The sequence below is a fragment of the Bombina bombina genome, chromosome 12 (genome assembly GCF_027579735.1).
Source record: "Bombina bombina isolate aBomBom1 chromosome 12, aBomBom1.pri, whole genome shotgun sequence".
Classification (NCBI taxonomy): Eukaryota; Metazoa; Chordata; class Amphibia; order Anura; family Bombinatoridae; genus Bombina; species Bombina bombina.
The window spans coordinates 63,752,884-63,770,410 of NC_069510.1; the positions used below are offsets into that span (position 1 = coordinate 63,752,884).

Below are 17,527 nucleotides of genomic sequence, written 5' to 3' on the forward strand. Positions count from 1 at the left end.
TAATTGCCTGAAATGCATGTCTGTCAAAAAATCTGAGATAAGGAGGCTGTCAGCAGATTCTTAGATACAAGGTAATTACAAGGGTAAAAAGTATATTTCTATAACAGTGTTAGTTATGCAAAACTGGGGAATAGTAAATAAAGGGATTATCTATCTTTTTAAACAATATTTTTGGTGTTTACTTTCCCTTTAATCTAACTTCTATGTGTGTAGTATTGTTTTCCTGTGTATTGACTTCAGCTTGTTTGACTTCTTTCAGCAATTCTCCAATCGCTGACTACAGATGGTTTTTGGACTATGCAACTTTCTTCAAATAAGTTTCTGCTTTTCCTGTGCCAGCTACTGGATTCCTTCCTGCTGAGTCTGAGTATCATTACATTATATTTTAACATGTATTTGCTTCTAGTTTAATAACATTATTTTTTGTCAGGTAAAGAAGTTCATTGTAAATTTTGAATAAACTTCACCTATATACAGCTTCCTTGTACATGATACAGAACCGAAACCCATACCAGTGAATTTTATCCAGAAACCATTTTCATTTAAAGAAAAACAGTGCTGTGTTTCTCAGAACCTGTGTCTCTATTGTGGTAATTCAGGACATTATGCCATTGCTTTCCCAAATAAGGCTGAGACCTGTCGCTATGACTGTTCAATGTCAACAAGAACTACTAGATGTTCCCTATGTTGAGCAATTAGGCTTAGTCACACAATCTCTTTCCTCTGTAGTACAAGAGGTAAATCAAGATTTAAAGGTACAATTCTATATTGTCATGTCGTTAATATTTCTTATATGTTTTTTTCCTGATATTCCAAGCCTAATTTTTGACACTGAGGTGGAAGGACTGCATACAGTATCATATTTTCAGAGAGGTACTGCAGGAGATGGAGAAGGAGGGGAGGTAGAAAGAGAGATAAAAAGTTAATCTATAGAAGAGAAGAGGTATCAGACAAGACAGCAGAGGGGGGGGGAGGGATTATTATCCAGAGGACAGGTTCATGAACAGGGTTGAGCATGGAGAAGATATTGAAGGAGATATTAGAGGCATATGAGGGGGATGAATTATAGGTGGTTAACCTTTCCCCTTTTAATCTGAACCTTGCCCATATAAGCCTTTTGAAAAAGGTCTGTCTTTCTGTTCAGCAAATCAATTGGATACATTTGAAACCATAAAGGACCTTTATTTGTTTGCACGAAAATTGGCCCTGGCACAAATAGCAACAAAAAAATCAAGACAAGAGGTTCTTACCAAAGAAGATAAGGAAACCCTAGAATTCTTAGAGTCCCTAGCTAATGAGGAGAGAGACCTAGATAAAACACCCATCGTATCTACTTCCCAAAAATGTAAATGCTCTTTCATGCCAATATTAGCCCAGGTTCCAACGGTAAATCTCTTTGTTAAAGTGGTAGAAAAAGAGATTGAGAGTCTACCAAAAAAGTCTGGAACCAGGCATAATTTGACATGGAAGGAGAGATATGCTTTAAAAGAACTCATGCAGGCAAAAATGTCATAGTGAAACCTGCAGATAAGGGAGGAAACCTGGTCCTAATGGATTAAACAAAATATGTTTTAGAAGTAAAAAAACAATTAGGGGTTCAGGATCAATATGAGAAATTAAGCCACAATCCACTAAGAAAACTTCATATTGTTAAGTGAAGCAAAAAGGGGAGGACGTGTCTCCCAACAAGAATTTAGATTTCTATATCCTGATTTACCTAAAATGCCAGTGTTCTATACCATCCTCAAGATCCACAAGAGTATGACCAGCCCACCTGAGAGAGCCATCATCTCAGGAATTGGCAGTGTCACAGAGAATATAGGTCAGTATGTGGATCTTATTCTAAGACCTTTTCTCTCTAATCTCCCCTCCTATGTAAAAGATACCCGGGACCTTCTAAAGAAATTGGATAGTATTGCGGTAACAGAAAATACAATATTAGTCTCTTTAGACGTAGAGAGCCTTTAATCATCAATCCCACATTCAATAGGCCTGAAAATAATTGAATCATTTTTGAAAACAAGAGGTCCTAATTTTGACAAACATACATAGTTTGTGTTTAACCTTTTCAAATTTATTTTGGAGAACAATGTATTTACATTTGATGGAAGGGTGTTTATGCAAGTAAGAGGAACACTGATGGGGGCAGTATGCACCCCAACATATGCCTGTTTACACCTAGGGGCATGGGAGTTGTTTGAAGTTTTTGAAAAATATCAGAATATTTTTGATGAATTTGTCCTGCTCTGGATAAGATATGTGGACGACATATTGTTACTATGGGATGGCTCTCTAGATAATCTTAAAATGTTAAGGCTACTAGTGACTAAGAACTATAGAAAAAGTACTGTGACTAATAGTATCTTAGAAGCAAGCCGTGCTTATCCAGCCTCCCTAATTAAAGGAATTCCAATTGGACAGTTTCTCAGGTTAAGACGAAACTGTTCATCTGTAACTAAATTTGATGAGCATGCTGTGCTAATGAGAGACAGGTTTATAAAGAGAGGATATTCAAACAAATGTATTAACCAGGCTTATTCCAGAGCGAGGACAGATGGAGATACTCTGCTTTACTCTAATAAAGTGAAGGATGAACAGAACAAAGTGAGGTTTATTACCACAAACTGTGATCAATTGGAAAATGTAAAGAAAGTGCTAAAAAAAGAATAGGAACACATTACACCTAGTTGAGAAGATTAAAGAAGTGGTGGGAGATTATCCACTACTAACCGCAAGCAAAGTCTAAAAAATAAGTTAGTCAGAAGTAGATTTGAAAGGAGTCCCTCAATGGCGGATTGGTTGAGGAAAAACTGAGGCTTAAAAGGAAGTTTCCATTGTGGAAAATGTGTATATTGTCCATTTATAGAGAGAGGTCAAAAGTTCACAGGGAATGATGATAGAGAATACATTATAAGGTCCTTCATTAATTGTGACTCAGTAGGGGTAGTGTACTTGTTACACTGTGATTGTCCCTGCTTCTATGTAGGGAAAACCAAGTGAACCCTAAAGGATAGAATACAGAAACACAGGGATGACATTACCTTTAATAGGGATACCAATATCGCTAGACATTTTGAGAGGTACCGTAATAGTGACCCTGTGTCCCTGAAATTTATTGGAATAGACAAGTGTGACCCCCGTAATAGAGGTGGTGACAGACAAATGACTCTTACAAAAAGAGGCAAGATGGATATAGAATCTGAAAACAAAATATCCCCTAGTTCTAAATGAAAAATGTGATTATGCCGGCTTTATGTAAAAATGTACTCCCCAAAAATGAGGCTTGGAATATCAGAAAAAAAGCATATAAGAAATATTAATGACATGACAATATAGAATTTCATTTAATCCTTTGTACAAGGCTCCTTATAAGACAAATTTTTATTTAGAATTTTTTTTTTTATTTAAACGTAGGGTGCGAAGAGGTCCTCTATATATAGTAAATGTAACACTATTGTTTTATATTTAGACTAGTCCTAAAGCCTGTTCACAGTGGTCCCACCCCTTGCGTTCTCTCCCTCCCACTCTCTTTTGTTTTCTCTCTCTCCCCCCTCTCTTTTAAGCTCTTTCTCTCCCCCCTCTCTCTTGCGCGCTCTCTTTCCCCCTCTCTTTTGCACTCTCTCTCTCCCCCCCTCTTTTGCGCTCTCTCTCTCCCTCTCTATCTCCCCTTTCTTTCTCTCTCTCTCTCTCTCTCTCTCTCACTCTCTCTCACTCTCTCTCTCTCTCTCTCTCACTCTCTCTCTCTCACTCTCTCTCTCGCGCGCTCCCCTCTTGATCTCTCTCTCCCCTCTTGATCTCCCTCTCCCCTCTTGATCTCTCTCTCCTCTCTCTCCCCTCTCTCTCCCCTCGTTTGAGCTCTCTCCATGGCCTTTCATGGCCCGGCCCCGCCCCTTCACAATAGGCTCCGCCCCTTCATGCTAGGTCACGCCCCCTTCACGTCTGGTCACGCCCCCCACTTCTGCTTGCGGCAGTCAGCAGATCAGGTAGGGATTTAAGGCCAGGTGTGTTTGTCTTCCTGCTGTCTCTACTGCGCATGACAGTTTCGGACAAACACACTTGGCCTTTTATAGTATAGGATTGTCCTCTTGTGAGTAATTATAGCATACTAGTTTTTTGCAGTACAGCGGTCCCACCCCTTGCGCTCTCTCCCTCCCCCTCTCTTTTGCTCTCTGTCTCTCCCTCCCCCCTCTCTTTTGCTCTCTCTCTCCCCCTCTCTTTTGCGCTCTCTCTCCCCCTCTCTTTTGCGCTCTCTCTCCCCCCTCTCTTTTGCGCTCTCTTTCTCTCCCCCCTCTCTTTTGTGCTCTCTCCCCCCTCTCTTTTGCGCTCTCTCTCCCCCTCTCTCTTTTGCGCTCTCTTTCTCTCCCCCCCTCTTTTGCGCTCCCTCTCTCTCCCCCCTCTCTTTTGCGCTCTCTCTCCCCCTCTCTTTTGCGCTCTCTCTCCCCCTCTCTTTTGCGCTCTCCCCCTCTCTTTTGTGCACTCTCCCCCCTCTCTTTTGCTGTCTCTCTCCCTCTCTTTATCCCCCCTATTCTGCTATCTCTCCCCCTCTCTTTTGAGCTCTCTCTCTCTCCCCCCTCTCTTTTGCACTCTCTCCCTCTCTCTTTTGCGCTCTCTCTCTCTTTTGCGCTCTCTCTTCCCCTCTCTTTTGAGCTCTCTCCCCCCTCTCTTTTGAGCTCTTGCTCTCTCTCTCTCTCTCTCTCTCTCTCTCTCCCCCTCTCTTTTGCGCTCTATCTCCCCCCTCTCTTTTGCGCTCTCTCTCCCCACTCTCTTTTGCGCTCTCTCCCCCCTCTTTTGTGCACTCTCCCCCCCTCTCTTTTGCTGTCTCTCTCCTTCTCTTTATCCCCCTCTTCTGCTCTCTCTCCCCTTCTCTTTTGAGCGCTCTCTCTCTCCCCCTCTCTTTTGTGCTCTCTCTCTCTCCCCCTTTCTTTTGCGCTCTCTCCCCCCTCTCTTTTGCGCTCTCTCTCCCCCCTCTCTCTTTTGCGCTCTCTCTCCCCCCTCTCTTTTGCGCTCTCTCTCTTCCCCTCTCTACTGTGCTCTCTCTCTACCCCCTCTCTTTTGCTCTCTCTCTCTCTCCCCTCTCTCTCCCCTCTCTCTCCCCTCTTTCTCTCCCCTCTTTCTCTCCCCTCTTTCTCTCCCCTCTTTCTCTCTCTCTCTCTCTCTCTCTCTCCCTCCCCACGCCCCTTTACGAGCCTTCACACCCGGCCACGCCCACCACTGCTGCAGATCAGGTAGGGATCGCAAAGGCCAGGTGTGTTTGTCCTCGTGCTGTCGTGGCCTTTTATATTATAGGATGGAGATAGGAGAAGAACATTTTGATAGTTTAGAACTGAAAGTGTGTATGCGTTTTAAAATAAAGTGAAATTAAAGTACAAGATGTTGTTTGAAAGACGCATAAGTTTCCCTATGTGAATTCTTGTGAAATTACTTGTAATTCTTTTAAAAACAATCTAACAGAAAAATTGACTTAAAGGGGCCGATTTATCATTGTCTGTCCCACATGATACGCTGTAGGGTATCATGTCCAACAGCCAATCACTGAATGCCGACAGCATACGCTGTCGGCATTTAACATTGCACAAACAGTTCACCAGAACTGCTTGTGCAATGCCGCCCCCTGCAGATTTGCAACCAATCCGCCGCTAACAGAGGGTGTCAGTCAGCCCGATCGTATAGGATCGGGCGGATTGCAGACTGTAGCCTCTGAGGCAGCGGCCCAGTTACGTAGCAGCTGTCTTAAGACTGAAGGCTCACGCGGAAACAGGTGCATCAAGCTCCATTCGGAGCTTGATAATTCGGCCCCCAAGTGTTAAATGAATATGTAAAAAGCTTTAATAATAGAAAAAGTGAAAGGGATATTATTTAAATATGGGATCCAAGCAGAGGAATTTATAGCCCTGACGAAGCCCCAGCATGAAGTGTGTACAGGGGTGAAACGCATATGGCGTTGGCAAGCTTTTTACTTTCTTTGATTACCAAGTGCCGATTTTATGAAAGTGCGAGCGGACATGAAACAATGTAGTGTATCATGTCCACCACACATTAATAAATGCCGACAGCATACGCTGCCTGCATTTATCATTGCACAAGCAGTTCTTGTGAACTGCTTGTGCAATGCCGCCCCCTGCAAATTCATATAGGATCAGGCGGATTGATGTCCGCAGCCTCAGAGCAGGTGGGCAAGTTATGGAGAAGCGGTCTTTAGACCGCTGCTTCATAACTGCTTTTTCTGGCGAGCTTTTGATCTATTGGCTTAGAGGCATAACTAGAAACCACTGGGCCCAGGTGCAAGAATCTAAGAAGGGCCCCCCCAAAAAAAAAAAAAAAATATGAATTTGATACATATCATTTTTTATTTTTTTTTACATTTAACACAGAAATAAAAATGTGAATCAGATTACATATCTGCAAAAGGAGGTAACCCGTGCTCACAGTCTGTGAGATGGTCTGACCCTATTACTGTATATAGTGACACTGTTTAACCCACTGGTACTGTATGTATATAGTGAGTCAGTGACACAGGCTGTAATCTGCCGGTGAGGTGGCTGGCCTGACCCTACCCGCCCCAGTACTTTATAGAGTGACCACAGTAGTCTGTGACATGGTCCAGCCCCCCCATACTGTATATAGTGGTACTGTATAGTGACACTGTTTACCCCCACCCCCCATGCTGTAGTAACAAGGTCTGTAATTTACTGGTTCCATTAACATACACACACACACATACATGCATAAATACACACACATTCACATATATACATACACACACATACATGCATAAATACACACACAGTCACATACATACATACACGCACACACATACATACATAAATACACACACAGTCACATACATACATACATACACACACACATACATGCATAAATACACACACAGTCAAATACATACATACACACACATACATGCCTAAATACACACAGTCACATACATACATACATACACACATACATGCATAAATACACACACAGTCACATACATACATACACACACACAGTCACATGCATACATACACACACAAACACACACATACATGCATAAATACACACACAGTCACATACATACATACATACATACACACACACACATATACATGCATAAATACACACACAGTCACTTACATACATACACACACACACACACACACACACACATAAATACACACACAGTCACATACATACACACACACATACATACATAAATACACACACAGTCACATACATACATACACACACACACACATACATGCATAAATACACACACAGTCACATACATATGTACACACACATACATGCATAAATACACACACAGTCACATACATACATACATACACGCACACATACATACATAAATACACACACAGTCACATACATACATACATACATACACACACACATACATGCATAAATACACACACAGTCAAATACATACATACACACACATACATGCCTAAATACACACAGTCACATACATACATACATACATACACACACACATACATGCATAAATACACACACAGTCACATACATACATACACACACACATACATGCATAAATACACACACAGTCACATGCATACATACACACACACACATACATGCATAAATACACACACAGTCACATGCATACATACACACACACACATACATGCATAAATACACACACTGTCACATACATACATACACACACACACACATACATGCATAAATGCACACACACATGCATAAATACACACACAGTCACATACATACATACACACACATAAATACACACACAGTCACATACATACACACACACACACACACAAACATACACACACATACATGCATAAATATACACACAGTCACATACATACATACACACACACACATACATGCATAAATACACACACAGTCACATATATACATATACACACACACACACACATACATACATAAATACACACACAGTCACATACATACATACACACACAAACACACACATACATGCATAAATACACACACAGTCACATACATACATACATACACACACACACACACACACACACACACATATATACATGCATACATACACACACAGTCACATACATACATACACACACACATACATGCATAAATACACACACAGTCACATACATACATACATACATACATACACACACACATATACATGCATAAATACACACACAGTCACATACATACATACACGCACGCACATACATACATAAATACACACACAGTCACATACATACATACACACACACACACACATACATGCATAAATACACACACAGTCACATACATACATACATACACACACACACATATACATGCATAAATACACACACAGTCACATACATACATACACGCACACACATACATACATAAATACACACACAGTCACATAAATACATACACATATACATGTATAAATACACACACAGTCACATACATACATACATACATACACACACACACACATACATGCATAAATACACACACAGTCACATACATACACACACACACACACACACACACACACATACATAAACACCAATGGGTAAAACAGAAACACTAACCCCTGTAGTCAGAGACAGAGACACTAGTGAAGCATCACATCACACTCACATGATATCAGTGCAGGCAGTAGCAGGTCAACGTTTTTTATTGAGAAAAAAGTGTTTTTTTATATATATATCTGGGCCCCCACCCTCTGGGACCCGGTTGCAGTTGCGATCTGTGCACTCCCTGTAGTTCCGTCCCTGTATTGGCTTTAAGTAGAGTTTTGGTTACACTAAACCGTAATTAGGAAGTATGTAAGTGTATTAAAGGGATAGGAAAGTCGAAATTAAACTTGCATGATTCAGATAGAGCATGTGATTTTAAGACACTTTTAAATTCACTTCTATTTTCAAATGTGCTTTGTTCTCTTGGTATCCCTTGTTGAAAAAGAATACGCACATATCCTACACTAGTGGGAGCTGCTGCTGATTGGTGCCTGCACACATGTGTCTTTTACGATTGGCTAACTAGATGTATTCATCTTGCTGCCAGTAGTGCAATACTGTTCCTTCAGCAAAGGATAATGAAGCAAATTTGATTATGGAAGTAAATTGGAAAGTTGTTTAAAATTGTATGTTCTATCCAAATCATGAAAGAAAATGTTGGGGTTTCCTCTCCCTTTAATCACATACAATTTGAAGGAGCCACTTAAATTATTTGCATACTAATACTGTAATTAAAGGGACAGTAAAGTCAAAATTAAAGTTTCACGCTTTAAAATAGAGCATGCAATTTTAAACAACATTCCTTTCCAATTTATATATGCCTCTTGTCATTTTCTCACCCATTGCATTTGACTAGCTATATACAGTACATTGCTGATCCTTCAACAAAGGATATCAAGAAAATGAAGCAAATTTGAAAACAGAAGTACATTGCAAAATTGTTTTTAAATTGTAATCTCTATCTGAATCATAAAAGAAAAAAGTTTTCATGTCCTTTTAACAATTATTGAATCTCTAAAGTATACATATTTGTTTGCTCAAGTGAATGGCATAAGTTTAACCACAGCCATTCTATTGCGATAGTAACCAATAAACATCAAACCTGCTTTACTATGCATAATTAACTGTTTATAGTAAAATCACAAGGTATTTACTGTGTCTTTAAAAAAAAGCTGAGCCTGAAAAGTATTTTTCTCAATAGGAGCAACACCAGAACAAGGGGTCATTATCTCAAATTAAAAGAAGCCAGTTCAGGGGTATTTTGCAGATGCACTTTTTGCACAGGAATGGTAGTTGATTAATGGAATAGACTTCTATTAACCCTTTCAGGTCCTTTGTCGAAATATATCCGACAAAGCGTTTTAACGCATGCGGTCAAACGCTGTATATATTCCAGCAATTTCCCATTTTGAATTTCACAGCTAAATAGCGCCATCTAGTGGTGACTTGCTATTTAGCTAAGAAATTTAAAAGTGTGGTGCGAAAAATTAAATAAAACTAGCTGGCTGCAGTTTAATTGAATTTATAGGACCGGAAAGGGTTAAAGGTGGTAAGGACAATAAAATGGAGGAGTCCCCTTGGATAAGCATATGGCTATCCTACATACTAATTAAACTTACACTTTATGGAAATATGGGCAGACTTGTTCGGCCTTTGGTTCTTATCTGTTGTCAAATCTGTTTCTATCTAATGTAACTTTAACTCAGCTAACCAAGAAAAATATGCATGTTGTTTATTATGTATTTTTTATCTTTAACTTTGCTGTTAGATTCCCATCTTCTCTTTTTTCATTTTTTTAAAGGGATAGTTTAGTCAACATTAAACTCTCATGATTCAGATAGAGCAGGCAATTTTAACCAACTTTCTAATTTACTCTTATTATCAATTTTTCTTCTCTCTCTTGATATCTTTATTTGAAAAAGCAAGAATGTAAGCTTAGGAGGTGGCCCACTTTTGGTTCAGCACCTGGCTTGATGATTGGTGTCTAAATGTAGCCACCAATCAGCAAGCGCTTCCCAGGTGCTGAACCAAAAATGGGCCGGCTCCTAAGCTTACATTCTTGCTTTTTCAAATAAAGATACCAAGAGAACGAGGAACAATTTCTAATAAGAGTATATTAGAAAGTTGCTCAAAATTGACTGCTCTATCTGAATCATGAAAGTTTAATTTTGACTAGACTCTTCTTTTAATTCTGGGTACCTAAACATAATAACCAATCATGGGGCTTTATTGTCTGATTTGTAGAATATATTGCAACTGACAAAAGTCATATATGTGTAGCCACCAATCACCAGTTGTCCCTTATACCATATTGAAACATATATACATTGGGGCCAATTTATTAATGTCTGTCCGACATGATAGGCTGTAGTGTATCATGTCTGACAGACATCGCTGAATGCCGACAGCATACGCTGTCGGCATTTAACATTGCACAAGCAGTTCACCAGAACTACTTGAGCAATGCCGCCCCCTGTAGATTCGCGGCCAATCGACCGCTAGCAGGAGGTGTCAATCAGCCCGATTGTATAGGATTGGGCGAATTGCAGACCGCAGCCTCAGAGGCAGTGGACCAGTTATGGAGCAGCAGTCTTAAGACCGCTGCTTCATAACTGCTGTTTCCGGCAATCCTGAAGGCTCGCGTGGAAACAGGGGCATCAAGCTCCATTCAGAGCTTGATAATTCGGCCCCATTGACCTAGAAACATCTTCCATAAATAATATTATTATACCTATAATTAAATTAATGCTGGTCTTGGTGCTACAGAATTAAACCATACTTTAGATCAGAGATAGCCACATTTGTCCCTAGGCATTAGATTTTGTGGCCCCTTGGAAAAAGTGGAAGAAAACATTTATGCTTTGGGTATTTCTGGAAAAGGGTTAAACAAATTGGCCACAACTCAAAAAAAGCTCTTTGGAGAATCAAACAGCATGAAAAGTATATCCTGTAACCTTACTATAATCTGAGTCTGTGCCTCTAGATGTTTTTAGTAAAAGTATTATTTGCGTGTTTCATACCCATAAGTAAGTAAATTACTGATCTGCGCCCCTCCCCCCATGTGTTATGATGCTGGTCATCACTGCTTTAGATTATGTGCTGGTCTTTTGGTTGGTAACACAAATATAACTTACCTGGACAGGTGTCCCCCGCATAGCAGTGAATGATGGTGACCCAAAAGATCAGCGTCAGCAAACTGGAAGCAGACTTCATCATGGCTATGTAAGGTATCAGGGGCTGGGGGATACTGTGGTCCTTTATATTAACTTCCGCCATTTGTATTTGGGTGGTGCTTAGCATCTTGCATCCTTCCTAAAACTGACTTGTAAATTAGTTGCACAATATTAAAATAGATTTTTTAAAGTTTAGCAATATATATTGTGTCTTAAAAATCATTTTATTAGCATTAGCATTTTATTGTATGCATAAAATACACTTGATACACTTCACAGACTCACCAAACTACACACACATGCCAAACTCTTCAACATACACTTTACTCACACTAGAAAGCATACTGGCACAATAGATATACACACTAACGTGCACACAAATAAGCAAAAAGTGTGCAGCAAGTATACATACATGTATACACACTACACTGCATTTACACTAACTCACACACACAATACACTATGCAGTATACTCATATATACACACACATAAAACAACATACACACTGTCCAGCATACACATATACATACAGAATTATGTACATACACACTAAACATACACAGTCTACAACATGCATACATACAATGTACAGACACACACACTACTCCGCTTACAGATATACATATTCACACAAACATACACAACATATAGATATGTCTCCATACACAGCATATAGATATACTTGTAGATACGCACTACAAAACATACAGATATACACACACTACACAGCATACACACAAAGGAATACATATACAAATACATACACACTGGGACAGCATACATAATCAAATAAACACATTAGGCATAACACAGGCACATTGGCCGACCTAATGAACAGAGTGCCCTGATGTAAGATTCTTTTTTTTGCCCCCCCCCCAAAAAAAAAGAAAAAAAAGAGTAATGACAGACTGACAGACGAGCCAGTAACTGTTATAAAGATATAAGGACTATAGACATTGGTAATAAAATGAGTAGCAGACAAGTTTAAACATGCAACATATCAGCACACGTAGCATGATGGAAACAATGAAAAAGGCTTCTTTTCAATCCCGTTAAATAACTCTAATTAGGAGTACAGTTTATACATATACACGTACATACACTCTCATACACCACACACACACTCATACATATATACTCTTATACACCACACACACATACACTCTCATACACCCCACACACACTCATACATATATACTCTTATACACCACACACACATGCACTCTCATACACCACACACACATTCATACATAGACACACTCATAAGCACATACCCTTATATACAGTCATACACGCACAAAACACATTCACTCACTCATACATACACGCACGCATACAAACATAACACATATCCATACTCATACATACACAAACTCACTCAAACACACACTCATAAATACTTACACACCCTTATAAATACATACACACACTCATATACAGTACATTAGTCATACACACACACTGCATGCACACACCCACGAGCAGGGCAGCCACTAGAACTTTTCAGGCCCCTTACTTAACCATTGATCAGGGCCCCCCCACCTCCCTTTGACATGTGCAATTTTTGACCAAGTGACTAAACGTATATGCACTTTATTCTTAAGTGTAGTCAAACGTGGAAATGTTGTAAAGGTAGTAACACACAAACACAGAAACACACAGACACACTCATACACTGAAACACACACTCACACATAAGGATTCACATATAGACACTCTAGCAGAGACGCAAAGAAACACACTCAGACACAGACACCCAAACAGACACTCAGCACTTGTTTACATTGACCTGACAAGTAATGAGGTAGACTACAGTTTTGTCAAAAAAGGAGATTTACAAAACAAAATATGGAGTTCTGATTATCTTTTTGTCAAGGAAGATGCCAACTAAATGATGACAACAGCATGCAGTGGCTTAAAGGAAGGGCCCTGAACTGCCTAAACAATGATTGAAAGGTTAAATGGTGGATTGGTGACTTCCGGAAAGGTCTCATTATTCTCAAAGTCTGTAAAAAGATGTGAGTAATCAGCAGTAAGGTCAAAATGTCCTAAAAAGGAACAGACAATGGACACACACAGAAACTCAAACACAAACTTGTACATACACCCAAGGAAACACCCACAGAGACAGCCTCAGAAAACACACACAGACATACACACTTACAGACACCCACAGAAAACCCACAAAGACATACACACACACACAGAGAGAGACATCCACAGAAAACCCACAAAGACATACATACACACACACCCTCACTGAGACATCCGCAGAAAACACACAAACACATACACACACACTCTCACAGAGACACCAACAGAAAATACACAGACATATGCACACACCATAACAGAGACACCCACAGAAAGCACACAGACATACACACACACACACACCCTCACAGAGACATCCACAGAAAACACACAGACATACACACACACCCTCACAGAGACATCCACAGAAAACACACAGACATACATACACACAGGAGGATATGCAGGTACTCAGCGTAGCATACACTTTCATGTGCTTGCGCACTTGGTCACACACACCCTCACAGAGACACCCACAGAAAATGCACAGAGATATGCACATACTCTCACAGAGACATCCACAGAAAACACAGACATACACACACACCCTCACAGAGACACCACAGAAAATGCACAAAGAAATACACACACACCCTCACAGAGACACCACAGAAAATGCACAAAGAAATACACACACACCATCACAGAGACATCCACAGAAAACACACAAAGACATACGCATATTTCCTCACATAGACATCCACAGAAAAGACATACATACACACACACCCTCACAGAGACATCCACAGAAAACACAGATATACATACACACACACCTTCCCAGAGACACCCACAGAAAATGCGCAAAGAAATACGCACACCCTCACAGAGACATCCATAGAAAGCACACAAAGACATATGCACATACCCTCACAGAGACATCCACAGAAAACACAGACATACATACACACACATCCTCACAGAGACATCCACAGAAAACAAACAAAGATATATGCACACACCCTCACAGAGACATCCACAGAAAATGCACAAAGACATACACATCCTCACAGAGACACCCACAGAAAATGCACAAAGACATACGCATACACCCTCACAGAGACATCCACAGAAAACACAGACTACACCCCCCCAGAGACACCCACAGAAAATGCACAAAGAAATATGCACACCCTTTACAGAGGCATCCACAGAAAATGCACAAAGACATACACACACACCCTCACAGAGACACCCACAGAAAATGCACAAAGACATATGCACACACCCCCATGGAGACATCCACAGAAAACACACAAAAACATACGCACACATCCTCACAGAGACATTCACAAAAAATGCACAAAGACATACGCACACACTCTCACAGAGACATCCATAGAAAACACAGACACACTGAAGTTACAATCAGAAATTGCATAAAGAAATAAAAAACATTTACTAAGCAAGTCCTGTCTCCTCTGCAAATGAAAGTGATCTGCTCTCTGACTCAGGCACATACTGTACAACTGAAGTGCCAAGTCTGTCTCACACTGTGCATAGTGATTTTGTGCACACTCAGAAATCCTCTCAAATTCTAATGCTTTACTCCTTGTAATGACATTTCCTGCACTCAATAGCACTCTGCTGTAGCGCCCTCTGGTGGCTGCCAATATTAAACTTTTTTTTTAAATAATAGTTGTGCTTGCCTCATGGGGCCCCCTGGCCCAGTGGGGCCCTGACAGGAGTCACCTCTTTCCCCCCTGATGGCGGCCATGCCCATGAGGTCTAGGCAGAGCAAATATATGAGGACCTTGTTGAAGCATGGACATAAATGCTTCCTTAATGTTAAACCAGCCACCCAGGAGCATATTTTGGCTTACTTCTACTAGGTCTGGGAGGGAAGGGACATATTTCAACTTTTCGATTAAAATGGTGTCTATAGAAAATTTATAAGAAAAGCTGACAAGAGTAATACAAACAAAAAGAAAGCAATAAATCAGGGCATTAACAAATCCAGGTAGCCAGGGCTCCTAAGATTTACTGCTGGTCTATACTATATATATATATATATATATATATATATATATATATATATATATATATATATATATATATAACCCAGTCCAGTCTGAGAGTGCAGTCCCCTTCTGTGTTTTGTATATGTCTAGGGTGATTACATAAGTCAGTGAACCCTGACCTGTTCCCAGTTTATTTGATTGAGAGCTTGCATTTGTATGGCTGTATTAGGGACCCAGGTTTTAGAAGAGACCTTGACGTGATACCTGGGCTTGTCCCATTTGGCCAGATGCGATAACTAACTATTCCAGTTTTGCTTTTAATCATAGCTGAGAGCTTGTAAGCGAGTGCTGGACTTTCTCTGTGTCTTGTATTAATTTATTTTGTAATTTGTCCTGTGGGCCTTGCATCCAGACTTGTCTGGGGTTAACTGCCTGTGACTCTGGAGACAGCACAGCTTCCTGAGAGTGCTATTAGCACACAGGTCTGAGCATGTTGCAGGGTCATGGGATGTGTACCCAATCCAGTCTGAGAGTGCAGTCCCCTTCCGTGTTTTATATTTATATATATATATATATATATATATATATATATATATGGCTTGCTTTTAATAACACTAACTTTTAAGTTTTGGATACAAATATATTATAATACATCTTTATTGTAAAACCCATGCTAACACATCATTGGCTCTTTAGTGTTGGTCACACTGTGTTTGTGCAGACATGGGCTGCCTGCTAGAGAATCCGGTGACTTCTTCTGACTTACCAGGTTGAACCTGAAGAGTTGCCAGCTGCCTCCATAGGTGTAGTTCGCAGGTATCTCTAGGGCCTAAAGTTGCACAGAAGTGACAGGTAGGAGAGAAGGATGACCCACAGAATCTGGCAAGGTGGGGGTGGGCGGGGCTAAGGGATCCACTGGCTGGATTAAGAGACCCAGCAGCCCACCGGGCATTTGCCAAGCATGCCCAATGGCCAATAGAAAAGACTTATTGTTAGGTTTAAAACCTACATTAGCTTGTGTAGCTGCTGATTGGAACAGCCAATAGGATTTTAGCAGCTCTAATTCTATTGGCTGATTGAAATCTTTCAGCCAATAGGAATGCAAGGGACGCCATCTTAGATGACGTCACTTGCATTGAAGTTCCAGTTTACGGCGGTGACCGTATGAAGAGGATGCTCCACGCCGGATGTCTTCAGGATGGACCCGCTCCGCGCCGGATGGATAAAGATAGAAGATGCCGTCTGGATGAAGACTTCTTGCCGCCTGGATGAGGCCTTCACTGGCTGGATGAAGATCGAAGAGGCCACCTGGATGAAGACTTCTTGCTGGCTGGATGGATCCTTCAAGCGGGACTTCAATAACTGTAAGTGGATCGTCGGGGTTAGTGTTAGGTTTATTTAAGGGTTTTTTGGGTGGGTTTTATTTTTAGATTAGGGTCTGGGCATGTAAAAGAGCTAAATGCCCTTTTAAGGGCAATGCCCATACAAATGCCCTTTCAGGGCAATGGGGAGCTTAGGTTTTTTTAGATAGTTATTTTATTTGGGGGGGGGTTGGTTGTGGGGTTGGGGGGTTTTATTGTTGGGGGGGTGTTTGTATGTTTTTTACAGGTAAAAGAGCTGAATTATTTGGCCCTTTTAAGGGCCATTGGTAGTTTATTGTAGGCTAGGTTTTCTTTATTTGGGGGGCTTTTTTATTTTGATAGGGCTATTAGATTAGGTGTAACTCTATTTTATTTTTGATCATTTGTTTCTTATTTTTCGTAATTTAGTGTTTGTTTTTGT

At 40.4% G+C, this 17,527-nt stretch overlaps 1 protein-coding gene across 1 annotated transcript in view; it reads right to left on the bottom strand.

Moving 5' to 3' along the window:
- Positions 1-11,942, bottom strand: part of LOC128642581 (ficolin-1-B-like) — an 86,967-nt gene extending 75,025 nt beyond the window's left edge. The window contains 1 exon segment of the mRNA XM_053695345.1: positions 11,651-11,942. Within this exon segment, the coding sequence (XP_053551320.1) occupies positions 11,651-11,816 (166 nt within the window). The 5' untranslated portion in view covers positions 11,817-11,942.
- Between the last annotated feature and the right edge of the window lie 5,585 nt (positions 11,943-17,527).